At 40.2% G+C, this 20,568-nt stretch overlaps 2 protein-coding genes across 2 annotated transcripts; both read right to left on the bottom strand.

Moving 5' to 3' along the window:
* Positions 1-3,717: 3,717 nt before the first annotated feature.
* LOC308308796 (C-C chemokine receptor type 5-like) lies at positions 3,718-6,950 on the bottom strand (the record flags this gene model as incomplete). The annotated part of the gene is made up of 2 exons (XM_080754249.1): positions 3,718-3,732; positions 6,150-6,950. The coding sequence occupies 2 exons, from the start codon at positions 6,948-6,950 to the stop codon at positions 3,718-3,720; spliced, it is 816 nt and encodes a 271-aa protein (XP_080610375.1).
* A 4,852-nt stretch (positions 6,951-11,802) lies between these two features.
* LOC308308795 (C-C chemokine receptor type 8-like) lies at positions 11,803-16,918 on the bottom strand (the record flags this gene model as incomplete). The annotated part of the gene is made up of 2 exons (XM_080754248.1): positions 11,803-11,865; positions 16,133-16,918. The coding sequence occupies 2 exons, from the start codon at positions 16,916-16,918 to the stop codon at positions 11,803-11,805; spliced, it is 849 nt and encodes a 282-aa protein (XP_080610374.1).
* Between the last annotated feature and the right edge of the window lie 3,650 nt (positions 16,919-20,568).

Raw genomic sequence — 20,568 nt, 5'->3', positions numbered from 1 at the left:
AAGTTAGGCCACCCTCAGATCATATGTTCAACCCAGCAATTTAAGAGTGATGCAGATCTTAATTGTTGTAAGATTCTAGAATAATTTATTTCGCAGTTAAATGTATCCTCTGATCAATTTAAAGTACATATCAATGTTCTCAATTTTATCTTATGCATTTTTACACTTTTATGATAATAATCATCATAGTAAGAAAGCAGAATCAATTCTTATCACCCTTTCAAAGGTTAGAGATGCACCAAACGGTTGATAATTTCCATTCCATACTTTCTTTTACGGAATTACATTTGTTAATTCAGGGGGCTCTCTCTCTCTGTCAGATTAGTGCAAGAAGCCTTTTGGCTTGTGACCTCAATGTCCCTTCTGAAGGGGACGATATAAATAGCCTACACCTTTGCCAGACTATTGCTTTATTGGCTGGATTAATGTCCTCATCACTGCGTTCTGCTGAGTGACCAAGTTACTTCTGCATTTGTTGTTTGTCATTTCAAATGACCCGTCACCCTTCACCCAATTAATCTCTATAATTTAACTGAACAACAACCAAATAATATGTATACTATTTCATCAAAGATATTGTACACACATCATTTAGTCCATTTCATACTTCAGCATGATCAATACTGTCGATTAACTTACATTATTCATATAACTATACTACGTTTTCATCATGGTCAAGTTCCTCTTTCTTGAACACCCCTGTGATTTTGTAATGGCCCAGTACATTTGATACAGGCCTATGCCTGTATCATAACATAGAGAAAATCTTATAGAGAAAAGAGCCTCCATTCTAACCTAAGTCTCACATAATGCCACAAACAAATACACTGATGGTATTTACTTAGAACATAATTCTCAGCTAAATTCATCAAAAGACATTAACCACAACGGTAAATTAGACACAAGACACATTTTCCGTTCATTTAACAACAAGACGGACAATGACGGACTTACTCGTTAAAATGCATCTTACTTCCCAAAGCTCGTCCAGAGATAAACAAACGGAGGGAGAATAAGCTTCAACCACCAAAATAAATAAAACCACACCCTGTAACATCATTCCCAGCTAAGAGTGCAGGACCACCATGCAGGCACTATACGTACATGCACACATAGACATCAAAGGGGGCTTGAACCTCTGCCCTTACTAGGGTGACCAGATGTCCCCCTTTGGGTGGGACAGTCCCACATTTCCCTGACTTTTCAGGCGTCCCCCAAATTGAGACACTGTCCCACATTGTGACTGTCAGGCTCTAATAAATCAAGCTAGTCTGGACACATTTTTTTGTTGAGAGAAAAATTTCAAAGGAGCCGCTGCAGCAACGTTGATCTATTCTAAACAAAAGCAAACTAGGTGGAGTAGTCTACTAGAATCAAGCTAGAACACATTTAGGCCTACACGCTAGTTTTAAAAATTAAACAATGTAATTGTTGCATTTTTCCTACAATATATGTTTTAAACCTGCAAAAAAACATTAGAAATATCCCCAGGCTATAGCAGGTTAATACAAAAAAATCACACCTTGTGAACTGAGTGGTGGTCAAATAAAAAGAGTCAAATACATGTATTGCAAGGTTGTTGGGTGTGTGTGTGTGTGTGTGTGTGTGTGTGTGTGTGTGTGTGTGTGTGTGTGTGTGTGTGTGTGTGTGTGTGTGTGTGTGTGTGTGTGTGTGTGTGTTGAGTCTGCCTGCTCAATAGCGCCCCTCCTTTAACGTGTGTGTGTGTGTGTGTGTTTGTGGTCTGTGTGTCCCTCTCCTGGTCAGGAGAGGTATGGCAGGCGAGTGAGGCGACAGACACGGCCGGCCAGCCAGTAACATCGTGAAAGCGAATCACATGAGTGGTGAGACCACCACTACTCAAAAGTATAGGCAGTAGGTTATTAGTCTATCAAGGAATTTAATAGCAACTTAAGTAATAAGTTGCTATTAACTGGATCTGGTCACCCTAGCCCTTACCCATCTGTGCCATATATACTCTATGATCTGTGCCCTGTTTAATCTGTGCCCTGTTTAAACTAATAAAAAGTAAAGGAAAAAGTAAAGTGTTTGCAGGCGATTATTCGAGGAAGCAGTAAAACCTCAATAAATAAAAGAAACACAATAAATAATAAACAAATAAAACCTGTAGCATAGACTTGCATCACTGTCAAATTAACAAAAGTTAAACTATATTTAATAATATTATGAAATCGTGCCCTTTTATATTATAAAGAAAATCTTAAAGGAGTAGTTCACCCCCAAAATGACTTTTTTTCTATTGATTACTCACTGGAGACTTGAGTTCAATAATATTTTTTGTTTTTTGTTGCATTCCTAAGACAATCATTTGATTATAATAACCCTATAATCAAAGTACCCTGAAGGCTTCTACATCCAGGGCCATGCATTTGGGTCCCCATCCGGAATCAATCGGGGTAAATTTACTATAATCACATGTTTTGTCTTAGGAATGCGACAAATACAAAAAAATATTATTGAACTCAAGTCTCTATGGCATGAGTAATCAATAGAAAAAAGGTCATTTTGGGGGTGAACTACTCCTTTAATGAGAAAAAAAAGATTCTGTCAAATCAGACACTGGCTCCATCTCCATTTAAGTTTTTCCACATAAACAAATACTCAGATGGTTATTTAGCAGTAAGAGAGAGACTGACAGGCCCAGCATTCTTTACTAAATCCATCAGAAGACATTTGCCACTTCAGACATGAGCTGATATGATTGATGAGATCCGCAAATTAAAAGGTTTGAGAACCACTAATACATTGCACCGGTAAATTTGAAAGAAAACCGATTTTTATGTATATTTAAAAAGAATTCGGCCTTACCCGTTAAATACAGCAAAATCCATAATGCTTCCAGAGTTCCCATCAACCATAGTGCTCGTCCAGATACACAAACGGAGGAAGAATTAGCCCATTAAATTAGGAGTGTACTTCTGGGGGTTTATTTGAGGAAGCATTAATCTCCATAAAAACTCCAAAAAGGAATTCCGTTATGCATCATTTCTTTTTTTAAATGTCATTCCAAACCAAATAAGGTATCACAGGCAGGTTCGCAGTCCACTGTCCTTGAATCATAACCGGGAATTGCTGTTATGCCCAAAAGGCCATATCTCTGGTCTAAATACTTAAGTTCACATCCTGCTTCTCTTCTGCAGGGCAATGCCAGAGTCTCAACTCACTCTCTCAACAGTATAGCTAGCCTATATGAGAGATTTGAAACCCACTGCATTTTCACTGTTGTAAGCTCCCTTACAACAAATTAAAATATCCACGTTGATCTACATGCATTCAGCACCACTGACAATGGACAGCGTGTGTGTGAGACATTAATGAAAAGTCTCACTGTTGTGAGCTTGTAGATCGGCTATAAAGAGGTTTGGTGAAGAGGGGAAAAAGAGCAGACTTTTTGTGGATCAAAATAACCCAAGTACCAGTTAGTCCCTCAATTACTCATGATTTGGGTAAAAAATAACCCAAATTGGGAGTTTTAGTGAGAATTTCCCTTGGTGGGACCCCTCGTCAATTTAACACTATATTAACTTCAAGCACCTCAGGGGCGTAGCACCAAATTCTGGGCCCCTAGGACAGAAATCTGTATGGGCCCCCGGGGGGCCCGGCCAGAGAGGGGCCGGCCAAAGTGTTGCCGGCCAACCGGGAACACTTTGTTACTGTTTGAATGACAGGTCTCACAATGATACGGTAGCCCTGATTGCCTCAGCACATATATTCCTGCATAATAGGGGAGACAGACAAATTCACACTCACACAGAGGGGGGTATTAGGCTAGTCAATCTAAGGTTTGACCCAAAATGAATTGCAATAGTAATGGTTCAAGGTTTTTTATGATCCTTAGGGTCATCCAAATAACATATTAAAAGTTGTGAATTATATATTTGGTGGATCAAGGTAAATTTAAAGGGTTCATGTTTGGGTCCATTCACTTAATATACAGGAAAAAAAAGACCCCCCAAAAATCTTCTTTAAGTAGCATGTGAGGGGTCTAACTAGGGGTTTTTCATGGTCCTGAATCCATTGCAATTATTCATTTTGCACAAAAAAACATTTGTCGGCTTAAAAACGGACACCACAAAACGGAGCTGACCCCAGAAAAGTGATGACTCATCACTATACCATAGTTCTATGGGTCCATTTTTAGCCCAAGGAATGTTTTTTTGTGCAAAACAAATGCTTGCAATGTATTCAGAATCATGAAAAACCCCTAGTTAGACCCCGCGCATGGTACTTAAAAAAGATTTTTTGGGGGTCTTTTTTTCCTGTATAGTAAGTGAATGGACCCAAACTTGAACCCCCTGAATTTACCTTGATCCACTAAATATATAATTCACAACTTTTAATATGTTATTTGGATGACCCTAAGGATCATAAAAAACCTTGAACCATTACTATTGCAATTTATTTTGGGTCAGGCCCTTTTTTAGCTTAGATTGACTGGCCTAATCATCACATGTGTTCTATCCATCCTGTCATTCAATGTTATATGAGATACTTCAATGGTTTCCTGTGTAAATAACAGCAATAGCAGCAATGTAGGACTTTCCTAGGATCTCCTTTTAGTTGAACTATACCGTCATGAAACTCTACCTTTTTCTATACAAACTTCTAATAACGTCTTCAATCAATCAATCAATTGACATAGGAATGTACTTTTTGCTGTCTACTGAAGCATATGACACCCAGGAGAACAAGGGAGAAACTGGTCACTCATACCTTAGGGAAGACTACCATCTAGTGGCCAAAAACAGTACTCAAAACGTGGAAGCAGGAGAAACCATTTTGGGCTGTAGGGGTGTGCACAATATAGAGACCCAATACAACAGTCGCTCATTGGTTTTATTTCGGCGGTGGAAATTTTTAGTTTAGACACAAATGATAATGATAATAGTTATTATTATAATTGGGGGGGAAAAAATGTTTTACTCCAGACTTTTCGAGGGCCCTGGCACCTTGGGCCCCCCTACCTCAGTCTAACTTTCCTAGGCCCTTCAGCGCCACTGGGTGGTATCACACTGCTGCTAAACCTCTGAAGCACTCGGCTCATCTTGTTCCACTGAAAAAGGAATGCTGTAGTGTAGGCCCTAGTAGGGTATTTCAGAAAGCAACAACATGTCTGCAGTACTGGTATTTATTAAATGTCAAATACATGAATAAATACTGTATGTGTCTAATACATACAAGTAATTAATTGGCCCTAGACACAAATACAATGTTTAATAGTATTGTAAAAAAAAACACACACACATTTATGTGGAATGGTTATTGTGAAGAATATCAGTGAAAGACTTTTTTTTTCTTCCTACATTCTGATAGTAATCATTGCTATTCGTTTTTGTTCAGTAACAGGTGTCTCCCTGTCTCTACATCTCTTTAGTCAACAGATGATTTCAGGTTAAACATTTCATCAGGACAAAGAACTTGAGTTCCAGTTCCAATTTCACCTGTTTATCCTATATATCCTGTATGAGTTCTCTCTGGATTGTTGCCACCTATTAAAGGAGTAGTTCATCCCCAAAATGACTTTTATTCTATTGATTCACCCCATGGAGAAATAATATATATTTTTTATATTTGTCGCATTACTAACACAATAATTTGATTATAGTAAATATACCCCCATTGATTTCCGGATGGGGATTGGGGACCCCCCCCCCCCCCCCCCCATAAAATAAAATAAAAATAAATAAATCACATAGCTTAAATGATTACAATAATTGCTGCTTAATGGGGGGGTTGGAAAATTAAATGTCTCAAAACAAAACCGTACTGATGGGAAGTGTTCATGGGTATTACGGAATTATCTGTTCCAGATAAGAGAAAATGAAAAAATAAAAATAAAGAAAAATACAATAGGTATAATGATGGAAAATACATAAAGACAACTGGCCACGCTTGAAACAGATATGTTATTAAATAAATATTTCAGATAGAAAACCTTATCTTTAGACATGTCAAACTGTTAAAAGCACAGTGGTCAGAATTAAAAGTACATTGGTTAATTAATTTATAGAATTCATTAATTATATTGGTTTCATTGCAATTAAAACCACACAATTTTCATCCACACAGGGGGTTTGTTGTGGATTATCAGGCTCTTTGACTCTGTCCTGAGGGATAAGGATGGTCATAACCTGACACAGCTTACATGGAGCACTGTTCATCAACTTACGGAGGTTTCTCCTGAACCTCCCCCCTACACAAAAATACAGGAGAGGGTTGAGACAGCTGTGAGAGTAAGCAATGACCTCTGTGATTTGTAAAGTCAACCTGATTGCCTTGCTGCTTTCACATTTTGTATAGTCACCAAGTAACTCCAATGCTTTGAAGAAGGAAGCAACATTATAGGGAGTCCAGCAGCAGAAAAAAGCAGTTACAACAATGATAACCAAGCGGCGTGCATTTTGTTTAATGGGTGTTTGGTTCAATCGGAGCACACAAATGATCCTGGTGTAGCAAAAACCCATGATAGCTGTCGGAATCAGTAATCCTAGAATGTTCATTTTGAAAAGGCCAAAAATAGACCAGAAGTGCCTTTCGTTTGGTGCGGTACCATTTCTCAAGGTATAGTATAAGGGAGCACAGAATAAGGTTTTGTTTGAATTCGGGGACTCCTGAACCTGATGAAAAAGCAGTTCTGGAAAAGAGGATAACAATCCAGCAAACCATATAACAGCAGCTACAGTCATTCCAACAGAGCCCTTTCTTGTTTCTGGTGCAGAAAAAACATGCACTATAGCCAGGTACCAGTCAACACTCATCAGGATGATGAAAAAGATCCCGCAGTAAAATCCAATAAGGTAAGCTCCGAGGACCATCTTGCACATAGCATCCCCAAACGGCCACTGGTCCCGGGCTTGGTGAGCTAGGAAGGGAAGGGAGCACACTAGGAGAAGGTCAGCAAAGGCCAGGTTGAGGAGGCCCACATCAGTCATGGTACGGATCCTCTCCCCAAATATTTTGACCCAGAGGACAAACACATTCCCTAGAAATCCCAGGACAAAGAAGAGAGAATAGAGCACTGGTAGAAAGTAGGATCCATAATCTTTATATTGACATGGACTGAAGAAGCCTTTTTCATCGTTGGTGTAGTCATAGTCGGGAGAGGATTCATTGGTTGTCATGGTAGACGATCTAAGAGAGTAATTGGAAAAGAGAAGGTTTTATAATGTGCATAATCTTCATATGGGCTGCGGTCTCCGTATTCAGTGTAGTCAGGATAGTCAGTAGAGGTTTCACTGGTAGCCATGGTAGGTTTTCTAAAGGAAAAGAGTAGGTTTAAGGTGCATTTTATGATGAAAGGCTTCAGTATATTGTGTTCTTATTAATCCTACATGATCCCATACAGATCGTGTTAAACTATCCATTTTATTAGGTTTTAGAAGAATTTATACGATTCGCTCTGAAATCGAGCTACGTCCATCTCTCAGTCCCTCCAAATGTCAATATGGGAAACCTCTGCCTATGACCCAATGCTGTGGTGGTCACCTGAGAGTAACTGTAGCTCGCTGCTGGATTTGACTGTTAGTGTGGTGTAGTAGTTATTTTGCATCTAGAAAAATTATAGATTCAAGTTTTTTTTTTTATATTTCCTAGCCGCCCCAGACACCCCAGAACACAACTGCCGATCAATCTTCTATTTATTTATAAACATGTTTAAAAAAATAATGCCCCAAATGATAACAACACGTACTGGAGCGCTCGGTACGAGCGATCGGTACGTGTATACAGGGCTGTATTAACCATTGGGCCGGTGGGGCCGTTGCCAGGGGCCCTTGGCTCTCAGGGGCCCTTGGGGGAACTGGACCGCATGGTCATTGACAATTTACTCAAATTAAATGTACAAGTTAATTAAAAATCAAATGTTCGGGACCCTCCTCTGTTGTCTACAGGTATTTTTTTGGCCCACAGATGATCATCATGGCTTAAAATCCGAGCTGGGAAGTGCGCATCGGGAGGGAGGGGGGTTAAGGTGGAGGGTGGGGGGGCCCCTAAAAAATTATAGGCCAGGGGCCCTCGCGGGGGTTAATCCGTCCCTGCGTGTATATAGTACTATTAGAGGGCGCCGGACTTACTTTCAAGAAGCTGCAGGGAGATCTCCTCCATTCATTTGCGTGCGGCAAAACGGGGGAAAAAGCGATAAAAAACGGCGCCCGAAAGTACATTACGTCCTCGATCCACGCACAGCGATCTAAACAAATGTAATCCACTCATTGTGAAGCCTTGATTTCAACTTTTGTCTGATCGAAAAAGACTCAGAGAAACGCTACGCTAACGGCCCCTCCTGTATAGAGAGGACACGGAATGGCGGCCTATGCAGACTGCAGGCTGGAGTTGCACTTCTGGTCACATGATCCTGTTATCGTTAACCCTTTACATGGATCCTTAAAGATATAATTATCATTAATTTCATTTTTAATGACCTAGTACAGAAAAGTCTGGCCGGCTAATTGAGCCGACCGGACAAGTATGGGCAAGTACGGCCCGGCTAGCAAAGTGTTAACTAAAGCTTTGCCTTTGATTCAACACCCCAAAAAGTTAGGCAATTTAAGAGTGATGCAGATCTTAATGGTTTGTAAGGGAGCAATCGTTTTTATCAACAGCACCCCCTGGAGGAAAATAGGGGAGGGCCATGCTATTTTAATTTCAGTCCTAGGGAGGGTCTGCTGATTTCACTTTGAATTCAAGGGAGGGTCATGCAATTTTTCAAAAGCAAACAATGGCTCCAGAGGTACAGGCACTTATGCAACCATTGTCAACAGCCTTCTGCTTAATTTAATGACAAACCCTGGGTGCCATCCCTAGAAATGCCCCACAGTCACTGCAGTTAGTGAATGAAATGAAGTGGCTGTGTTTATACTACTATGCATTTTCCTAAAACAATGGAGAGCTGTGTAAGGCAGCAACAATGGTTGTCAGAACTGTATCCCCCCTCCCTAAAGTAAAAAGTGAAATGGTGCTAAAAAATAATTAACATTAGGTTAACGATCGCTCGTTGAAAATGTGCATTTGACCCAGATTTGACCACAGGCAATCAACAGCACAAAATGAATGGCAAAATGAATGAATGAAATGAATGGCAGCTGTTTTATCTGTAACCTAGATGTCAAATAACTTGTTCATTGCTGCTGCCGCTCGCACCCATTTTTAACCCTAAAAAAATCGAAATAATTTACAGTAAAAAAAGAAAGAAAATGACATTCACAGTGCCCACCCAGAACTTGCTTCTCTGTTCTGTTCTCACCACTGGTTAGGAATAACTAAGTTTAGGTTTTAGGCATACATTTACTGTGGTAAATGTCATTTTGTAGGGGAGGGTCAATCTTTTTAATTTTAATGCTTGGGGAGGGTCATTGATTTTTCCCCCAGTTGAGAGGGAGGGTCATGGCATTTTAAAAAAGGGCTTATACATTTTCTCCAGTAACACCCCCCAATAAAAAACGACCCCTCCCTAAGATTCTAGAATAATTTATTTTGCAGGTAAATTTATCCTCTAAAACAATTAAAAGTACATATCAATGTTCTCAATTTTGTCCAAATCATTCAAGCAGAGTCAATTCTTATCACCCTTTCAAAGGTTAGAGATGCACCAAACGGTTGATAATTTCCATTCCATACTTTCTTTTACGGAATCACATTTGTTAATTCCGGGGGCTCTCTCTCTCTCTCTCTGTCAGATTAGTGCAAGAAGCCTTTTGGCTTGTGACCTCTCGCTGGGGTATGTCCCTTCTGAAGGGGACGATATACAGTATATACACCTTTGCCAGACTATTGCTTTATTGGCTGGATTAATGTATTCATCACTGCGTTCTGCCGAGTGACCAAGTTACTTCTGCATTTGTTGTTTGTCATTTCAAATGACCCGTCACCCTTCATCCAATTAATCTCTATCCTTTAACTGAACAACAACCAAATAATACATATCTTATTTCATCAAAGATATTGTACACATATCATTTAGTCAATTTCATACTTCAGCATGATCAATACTGTCGATTAACTTAGATTATTCATATAATTATATGTTTTCATCATGTCCAGCACTAGATCTGCATCACTGCGGCCAAGTTCCTCTTTCTTGAACACCCCTGTGATTTTGTAATGGCCTGGCTGTATCATAACATAGAGAAAATCTTATAGAGAAAAAAGCCTCCATTCTAACCTAAGTCTCACATAATGCCACAAACAAATACACTGATGGTATTTAGAACATAATTCTCAGCTAAATTCATCAGAAGACATAACCACAATGGTTCATTCAACGGACGGACAATGACGGACTTACTCGATAAAAAGCTCGTCCAGAGATACACAAACGGAGGGAGAATAAGCTTCAACCACCAAAATAAATAAAACCACACCCTGTAACACCATTCCCAGCTAAGAGTGCAGGACCACCATGCAGGCACGTACGTAGACATCAAAGGGGGCTTGAACCCCTGCCCTTACCCATCTGTAAAAAGTGCCCTGTTTAAACTCATAAAAAGTAAAGGAGTTAAGTGTTTGCAGGCGATTATTCGAGGAAGCAGTAAAACCTCAATAAATAAAAGAAACAAAATAAATAATAAACAAATAAAACCTCTAAAATAGGCTTGTATCACTGTCAAATTAACAAAAGTTAAACTATATTTCATAATATTATGAAATTGTGCCCTTTTATATTATAAAGAAAATCTTAAAGAAGTAGTTCACCCCCAAAATGACATTTTTTTCTATTGGTTACTCACGCCTAAGACAATCATTTGATTATAGTAACCCTATAATCAAAGTACCCTGATGGTTTCTCCATCCAGGGCCATGCAGTTGGGTCCCAATCCGGAATCAATGGGGGTAAATTTACTATAATCAATTTTCTTTGTCTTAGGAATGCGACAATTGAACTCAAGTCTCTATGGCATGAGTAATCAATAGAAAAATGATCATTTTGGGGGTGAACTACTCCTTTAATGAGATTTTTTTTTTCCACAAACAAATACACAGATGGTTATTTAGCAGAAAGAGAGAGAGACTGACAGGCCCAGCCTTCTTTACTAAATCCATCAGAAGACATTTGCCACTTCACACACAAGCGCTGATATGATTGATTAGATCCGCAAATTAAAAGGTTTGAGAACCACTAATACTTTGCAACGGTAAATTTGAAACAAAACTGATTTTTATTTATATTTAAAAAGAATTCGGCCTTACCCGTTAAATACAGCAAAATCAGAGTTCCCATCAACCATAGTGCTCATCCAGATACACAAACGGAGGAAGAATTATTCCATTACATTAGGGGTGTTTTTCTGAGGCACCTTTATTTGAGGAAGCATTAACCTCCATAAAAACTCCAGAAAGGAATTCCGTTATGCATCATTTCCTTTTTTTCAAATGTCATTCCAAACCAAATAAGGTATCACAGGCAGGCTGGCGACAAATTGACTGTCCTTGAATCCAACTGGGAATTGCTGTTCACATCCTGCTTCTCTTCTGCAGGGTAATGCCAGAGTCTCAACTCACTTTCAATGTTGTAACCTCCCTATCCAGGTGTGTGTGTGTCTGTGTGTGTGTATAAGAAACAATAATAAAAAGTCTCACCTGACACTGCTGTTGATAAAATAGCTTGAGGTGATGTCCTTTATAGGCATAGGAATCAAAGCCTGGTTCTGGATTGGTTTGAGCTTAACTTATATTCCTACCAAGTCTAACGGATCCGAGAATCAAGTAATTTAATCAAATCACTAGTGCACAAACAGTTTATTATCTAGAATTCAATTGAGTTGAGTTGTGTTCCGTTAAGTTGATGCATTATTCGAAGGAGTTTGAGCTCAGGCAGCTGTTCACAATGTAATTCCACGCTGGTGAGGACAGCTACAGACATACAGACAAGGAGGATGTTACTCACACTCAAAAACACTCCCCATTACTAGACCTAACATGTTCCAGCAAGGCTAAGGATAGACATTCTAGGCCAGGGCTTATCATTTTAAGTTAAAGGGTTTTAAAGGTAACCGTAACTGTCGCCCCAAAACCCATTCGCTCCCATTTCTTCTGAACCTTAAGAAAAAGTACTTCTGGCCAGCAATCCATATAACAGCAGCTACAGTCATTCCAACAGAGCGTGTTCGTGTTTCTGGTGCAGAAAAAAAACGCACTATAGCCAGGTACCAGTCAACACTCATCAGGATGATGAAAAAGATCCCACAGTAAAAGCTAATATGGTAAACACCTTTGACCACCTTGCACACAGCATTCCCAAACAGCCACTGGTCCCAGGCTTGGTGGGCTAGGAAGGGAAGGGAGCACACTAGGAGAAGTGTCTCCGAATAATTTGACCCAGAGGACATACATATTCCCTAGAAATCCCAGGACAAAGAAGAGATAATAGACCACTGGTAGAAAGTAGGATCCATAATTTTCATATTCACACAGTCCATGGCTGGTGGTGTAGTTATCGCCTGAAGAAAATTCATTCGTTGGAATGGTTGCCATGGGTGATCTAAAAGTAATTGCAGGAAAAGAGAAGGGAGTAGGTGCATTTTTTGTAATAATTATATTGTGTCAGTTTTTGAAAGAAAACAACACAGCCTATACTATGGAGGTGGGAAACAAATTACGCAAATGAGGAAGAATTACGTGGGTTATGGTTTATTCAAGGAAGCAGTAAAACCATGCTCAGCGTTTCAACCTCAGGCCAGCTCACAGTGATCTCTACAAGATGAACACCTTTTATTTTGATCGATTTCCTTCAAAATATATGTTTCATGAATTTCTGCAACCTAAGGGTCACGTGACTTTGATAGCTAAATCTTTTTTCAGATTGCCTGTCAGTCATTTCTACAAGATGCACACCCTTTATCCGCTCCCCAAGGATTTTTTTGATACTTTTATCAGGCCTGCTTTACTAGCATGGTACAATTTAAGCCATTAAAAAACAGGAGGGTTGGCAGGTATGGCTCACACCCAGCTGTCAAACTAAAGTTGCAGCTAAGCAATATTCATAATATAAAGAAAATATTAAAGACAAAAGGACACAATTTGGTCAAATCAGAAAAGACTGGCTCCATCTCAATTCAACCTAAGTTTCACATGCACAAGGCCATAAAAAGAAAGGCCAATACAGATTGGTGTGATTGTGGACCAGGCTTCTCATTGAGGATTGCTGCTATCTATTCCATGTTTCTTCCAGTTAAGAGGGAGTTTTTCGTTAAAGTGTCTTTCTTGAGACAACATGTTTTGATTTGACACTTAAATCAAATTGAATCGAATTGAATGGTTATTTAGATGGTTATTGAAGAATTCTTTACTAAATCAGTCAGAAGACATTTGCCACTAGCCCACTACTTCACATGAGCTCATAAGATTCCTGTGATCCGATCTAGGGCAGTCAGTGGTTCTCAAAGTGGAGTCAGGGGACCACCAGACTAGGGGTCCTTGAGGGGGTTCCAAATGGACCCTTACTCTAGACTAGAATGATGGGGTCCTTGAAATTAAAAGGCTTGAGAAGCACTAATCAAGTGCAACAGTACATTTCAAACAAAGCAAACTAATGTTTATGTTTATTCAACAAAAAGATAGCCTTACCTGTTCCCCTCAACAAAATGCTCGTTCAGTTCAGAGATACACAAAAAAAGAAGACCTTTCCCTTTCAATTAGTAGCGTCCAGCATGAAGCTGTGATCAAAGCAATCTGAGGGTTTGTTTATTTGAGGGAGCAGTGATATAACCTCACACTCACTCAGTGCTTTAAAAAAAAAATAGAGAGAGCTTAGAGAAGGCTCGCATCACACCGGTTTGTGTGTGGGTGGCACGAAAACAAACTAATTACCGTAATACCTCTGCCCATAGTGCTAAAAGAAAAGAAAGAAAAATAAATAAATCTCCGTTCCACGATTTGTTTTAACAGAGCGAGCAGGCTGGCAACCAGGCTAATACTTTTTGGCCATTTGAAAATAGCAGATCTACAAGCATTTGTCGCGATGTGACGCATTGTGAGCTTGTAGATCTGCTATTGTCAAAAGATTTGTAGACATTTGAAAACTTGAAATGGGGACATTCTGCATAATGAGTACTATTTACTTTTTGTAATTTAAGTACATTTTCATACCAATACCTTTGTACTTTTACTCAAGTCATTTTAGATTTCTGGACTTTTACATGTAATAGAGTAGCCTACTGTATATCAACATTGCAGTATTGATTCTTAAGTACAAATTGTGAGTACTTTTCCCACCACTCTCTATCAGTCAGAGTGACTAGAAACTGTATTGCTAGGCCACTAATCATAACTGCAAAACAGCCTTATCGCTGCCGGTGGAAAAGGGCCTTAACTCTTATCTAAACGCTTAAGTTCACATCCTGTGTTTCTAAAATAGGAAGGAGTGGGTGTTTAACGCAGTAAACAGCCAGCAAAAACTATGTGTGTGGTACTGTACACTCACATATTTTCACTGCTGTAACCTCCCTGTACAGGAAATGTATATATCCATGTTGATCTTGTAGGCTACAACATGCATCAATAAGGTGAATGGTTCAGGACCACAGACGATGGACAGCGTCAGGCCAGCGCGCTCTGAGTGACCCAGCAGCATTTTTGACCAACTGACCAAGTGAAAGCAAAAGTGGTGCTGTGTGTGGCGCACGTGTGTGTGTGTGTGTGTGTGTGTGTGTGTGTGTGTGTGTGTGTGTGTGTGTGTGTGTGTGTGTGTCAAACATTGAAACAAGTGGAGGAGTTCTAGCAGTTCACAACATAATTCCTTCAGTCACTAGTGACCCACGCCCATTGAAACGCCCACTTGGTATATGCCCTAGGCCACTGACCTGCAGCCATGTTTGAAATTTGCATTGAAAACTGTACCTACATAGGGTGGCAACTAGGGTGGCAATTCATTGTCTTAATGGCAAGATGGCCGCTGTGTGATTATGGTCAATAACTCAGAGTTACAGGCCTGTAGCCCAAGGGTCCATTCGGTTCTATCTGTACACTCTCAGAGTTACATACCTGTAAGGGTCCATTTGGTTCCAATTGTACACTCTAACAGAGTTACACATCTGTAAGGGTCCATTTGGTTCCAATTGAATCTGCAAGCGTCCATTTGGTACATCCTATGATAATTTAGCCTGTACTGTTGACCCCCTGGAACTACTTCAAGGACCCCTGGGGGTCCCCGGATCCCACTTTGAGAACCACTGTTCAGTTCTATGCCACTGGGCCATGCGAGGGATAGATGAACTGAGAGCTGAGAGGCAAACTGGAGCCAAATGTTCGATGGAATGCATTGAGTGACCTCAAGACCTACTGCACATATAAACAGAGCTGCTACCTTTAAAGACATTTTAATTCTAAGGCACCTTTTCACATTGGCCTGTTATAGCGCAACCAGCAGGTAGACTTTTGCAAAACACATTTTTGGAACACAATGCCTTAAATTATGCATGCAGCGTCCGATTGCAGTGAAAGGCCTAAGATTGGCGAAGAAGACATGCACCCTTTTCACATTGGCCTATTATAGCGCCACCAGGACGCCTGACCTGGTGTTGCTCAGAAGAGCACTGCTTCTAGTTATACTATACTTCACTTCCACACTAGGCTATATTCACTTCCACAGTGCACAATATGTTTGTGCACTGTTAGTGTTCCGTGGAAGAAAATACATACAAAAATCTTGCATGGTCAATGCAAGATTCTTTGGGTCAATGGACCACATTCAATACGTTCACGGACCACCAGTGGACTGGTAAAAGAAAACGAAGCCTATATCCTTACCTCCCCCTGTGCTTTCTATTGTAAATAAACCAAACCGCACTAACGATCAATGTTCATGGGTATTATGAAATTATCCAATCCAGGTGAGAAAAGAAAATGAAAGTGGCTTTTTATTATGAGTAACAAAACAAAACTACAATACTTTAAGTACTGATGGTGCTGACCACGCCTGAAACACCTACACGTTTAATTAACAGTTGTCAGAATGAAAATGAAAGTACCGGTATATTAGTTCAATCATTTCGTTAATTTACATTCATGCATTCAAATGTTTTAATGCAATTAAAACAACACAATTCTCATCCACACAGGGGGGACGTTGTGGATTATCAGGCTCTTTGACTCTGTCCTGAGGGATAAGGGTGGTCATAACCTGACACAGCTTACATGGAGCACTGTTCATCAACTTAAGGAGGTTTCTCCTGAACCTCCCCCCTACACAAAAATACAGGAGAGGGTTGAGACAGCTGTGAGATAAAGCAATGGCCTCTGTGATTTGTAAAGTCAATCTGATTGTCTTGCTGCTTTCACATTCTGTATAGACATGAAGTAACTCCAATGCTTTGAAGAAGGAAGCAACATTATAGGGCGTCCAGCAGCAGAAAAACGCAGTTACAACAATGATAACCAAGCGGAGTGCATTTTGTTTAATGGGTGTTTGGTTCAATCGGAGCACACAAATGATCCTGGTGTAGCAAAAACCCATGATGGCCATCGGAATCAGTAAGCCTAGAATGTTCTTTTTGAAAAGGCCGAAGATAGTCCTAAAATGCGTCTCATGGGTGTATAAGGGAGCACAGAATAACGTTTTGTTTGAATTTGGGGACTCCTGGGACTCCTGAACCTGAAGAAAAAGCAGTTCTGGAAAAGAGGAGAGAAATCCAGCAAACCATATAACAGCAGCTACAATCATTCCAACAGAGCGTGTTCGTGCTTCTGGTGCAGAAAAAACCTGCACTATAGCCAGGTACCAGTCAACACTCATCAGGATGATGAAAAAGATCCCGCAGTAAAAGGCAATATGGTATACACCGAGGACCACTTTGCACATAGCATCCCCAAACAGCCACTGGTCCCGGGCTTGGTAGGCTTTGAAGGGAAGGGAGCACACTAGGAGAAGGTCAGCAAAGGCCAGGTTGAGGAGGCCCACATCAGTCATGGTACGAATCCTCTCCCCAAATAGTTTGACCCAGAGGACAAACACATTCCCTAGAAATCCCAGGACAAAGAAGAGAGAATAGAGCACTGGTAGAAAGTAGGATCCATGATGGCCATATTCACACAGACCGAAGTCTCCTTCGTTGTCGTAGTCATAATAGTCGGATTCATTGGTTGCCATAGGTAATCTAAGAAAAAGAGAAGGGATTAGGTGCATTTTTAAAAACAATTAAGTATATTGGGTCAGTTTTTTTAAAAGAAAACAACATTTCCTATGGAGCTGCATAAAATATCAAGGATTGTGCTTCAACAGTCTCTGTATCACAATGTTTTACTGTTTTCAGGCTGTTTTCATTGGTGCATATAACAATGACGCAAAATGGGGGAAGAATTACATTTATTGGTTTATTCAAGGAAGCAGTAAAACCTCATGCTTAGGGTTTACTGAATTGATGATTAAAACCTGTAACCTAGGCTTGCATATCCCACACAGCTGTCAAACTAATGATGTAGCTAAGCAATATTTCATAATATAAAGAAAATCTTAAAGAGAAAAATACACAATTTGGTCAAATCAGAAAAGATTTGTCTCCATCTCCATTCAACCCAAGTTTCACAAGCACAAGTCCATAAAAAGATATGCCAACACAGAAAGTGTGATTGCGCACCAGGCATAACTGTGGATTACTACTATATGTACAGTAAGGGATAATGTCTGGCTCAGCGGTCATTATCGAGTGATAAAAATCCTGATATCCTGATATTACACCGACGGAGGTGCCATATCAGCCTGTTGGTAATGACCGAATTATCACTTGACAATGACCACTGCGCAAGACGTGTTCCCGCTTTATTACACAGCTACTTAATAAATAAATACATAATTTGACTAAAAACTAAAAACAAAACAAAGTATTTCCTTGCTTACAGTTGTGAAAGTGTTCTGGGCGTCCCCCCAGCGCAACACGTCGCCTTGGAAAACAAGGAAGTGTTGGTCAAATTGAATCCATTTACAACGTTTAGTTGTAAATGACACTGTGTGCTTGTTTACATGGCTGACATGTTGGATATGGGCGGCGGCGGCACAAAATTCACGCAGTGCAGCAGGTGCTCTGAGCCTTTTATTAGGCATCTGTCTGTTATAGACCGGGGCAATCTGTTATCAAGAAATAACACACCGCTGATTTCATGGATTGACCAATCAGAATCAAGCATTCAACCAAGCCGTTTAATAATACCATCTTCCCGTAGCCACTGTCGCAATTGCTTGCTCAGGGTGGGTCGATGTCAATGTCTCTGATCTAGATGTAAAGTGTCTTGAGAAAACTTGTTTTGATTGGACACTTTAATCAAATCAAATTGAATTGAATGGTTATTTAGCTGAGAGAGAGAGAGAGAGAGAGAGAGAGAGAGAGAGAGAGAGAGAGAGAGAGAGAGAGAGAGATAATGACATGCCCATAATTCTTTACTAAATCAATCAGAAGACATTTGCCACTACTTCACATGAGCTCATAAGATTCCTGTGATCCGATATAGGGCAGTCAATGGTTCTCAAAGTGGGGTCAAGGAACCAGCCGGACCACCAGACCAGGGGTCCTTGAGGGGGTTCCAAGTTGACCCTTACAGGTCTGTAACTCTGAGAATGATGGGGTTTGAGAACCACTAATCTAGTGCAACGTTACATTTTAAACAAAGCAAAAACAAAGTTTATTCAACAAAAAGACTGCCTTACCCGTTCCCCTAAACCAAATGCTCGTCCAGTCCAGAGATACACAAACAGAAGAAGACCTTGCTTGCCCTATAGCGTCCAGCATGAAGCTGTGATCACAGCAATCTGAGGGTTTGTTTAATCGAGGGAGCAGTGATATAATCTCACACTCACTCAGTGCGTCAACCAAAAGAAAAAAAGAAGAAAATAAAAGTAAAGAGAGCTCAGATAAGGCTTGCATCACACCAGTTTGTGTGTGGGTGGCAGGGAAACAAACTATTTAACACCTCTGTCCAGTACTCATCATCATTCTAAACCAAATTATGTATAGGCCTATCACCAGTGGTGTGAAGTAACTACATTTACTGAAGTACAGTGCTTCAGTACAATTTTGAGGCATTTATACTGTACTGTAGTACAGTATTTCCAATTTTCTGTTTTACTTCTACTCCACATCTCAGAGGCAAATATTGTACTTTTTACACTACAACATTTATTAGACAACTTTAGTCACTAGTTACTTTGTAGATCAGCCCTATATACATTTCGGCCATTTGAAAATAGCAGATCTACAAGCGATGTGGCGCATTATGTGAAAGATCTGCTATTATCAAAAGATTTGTATACATTTGAAAACTTGAAATGGGGACATTCTGCATAATTAGTAGCCTACTTTCTACTTTTGGTAGTTTAAGTACATTTTGTACCAGAGTAACATAGTTTTTCTACAATGCAGCATTGATACTAACTTAAAGGGGAATCTTCTTATTTCCACTCAACAACTCCAAGGTATATTAATGACATATTTAAAAATTCCCCTTTAAGTACAAAATGTGAGTACTTTTTCCACCACTGGCTATCACAGTCAGAGTGAAACTGTATTGCTAGGCCACTAAGCCAGCCTATCTCTAGTGTAAATGCTTGTTCATATCCTGTGTTAGACAGGAAGGAGTGTGCACATTTAACGCAGTAAATAGCCAGAAAAATATGTGTATGGTGGTTATGTATAATAGACTATGACCAATTCCTTCCTTACCCAGGGTGATTTTCAAATGCAAAAAGTGAGTTTCAAATGCATGCACAAGAACTCATTCTCACAACATAGGCCTACATCAGAAAATTAGAGATTAACCCTCTCACATATTTTCACTGCTGTAACCTCCCTGTCCAGGACATTTAATACCCATGTTTATCTAGTACTAAATCAATCAATAAAGGTGAATGTTTCAGCACCACCAACGATGGACTGTGTATGTGTGTGTGTGTGTGTGTGTGTGTGTGTGTGTGTGTGTGTGTGTGTGTGTGTGTGTGTGTGTGTGTGTGTGTGTGTGTGTGTGTGTGTGTCTGTATGTGCGTACGTACGTGTTGTATGTGCATGTGTGCGTGCGTGCGTGTGTGTATTGAAACAAGTGGAGGAGTGCTCCCTTATTCTGCTGAATGGGGACTTAAACCAGGTGAATGTTGCTAAGGGCCTGTCTGATTTCTCCCAGTATGTCACTTGCAAAACAAGAGGTGAGAATACTCTTGACCTCCTGTATGCTAATGTTAGGAACGCATACAGTTGCGTCTCTCTCCCCCCTGTGTGTGGCTCTGATCACTCCATGGTGAAACTGGAGCCCTCGTATCTTCCTGTCGTGAAGAGAGTGCTTCCATTCATCAGGGAGGTTCAGTGTTGGACGGGGGAGACGGAGGAGAGACTCAGATTTGATTTTGAAATGACAGACTGGGAATCATTTTTCAGTGAACATGGGGATGATGTAGACAGCCTTTGTCAGGTTATCACTGACTATATCTGCTTCTGCGAGAAGGTGTGTGTTCCTACTAAGAAGGTTCGCTGCTTCTCTAACAACAAGCCGTGGATGACAAAAGAAATCATTCACCTCCTTAAGAGAAAAAGGGATCTGTTCCATGCAGGTGACTCGGAGGGCGTGAGGGTGGTGGTG

Source organism: Nannobrachium achirus, assembly GCF_963921795.1.
Source record: "Nannobrachium achirus genome assembly, chromosome: 23".
Classification (NCBI taxonomy): Eukaryota; Metazoa; Chordata; class Actinopteri; order Myctophiformes; family Myctophidae; genus Nannobrachium; species Nannobrachium achirus.
This window is presented reverse-complemented; position numbering and strand designations above follow the sequence as displayed.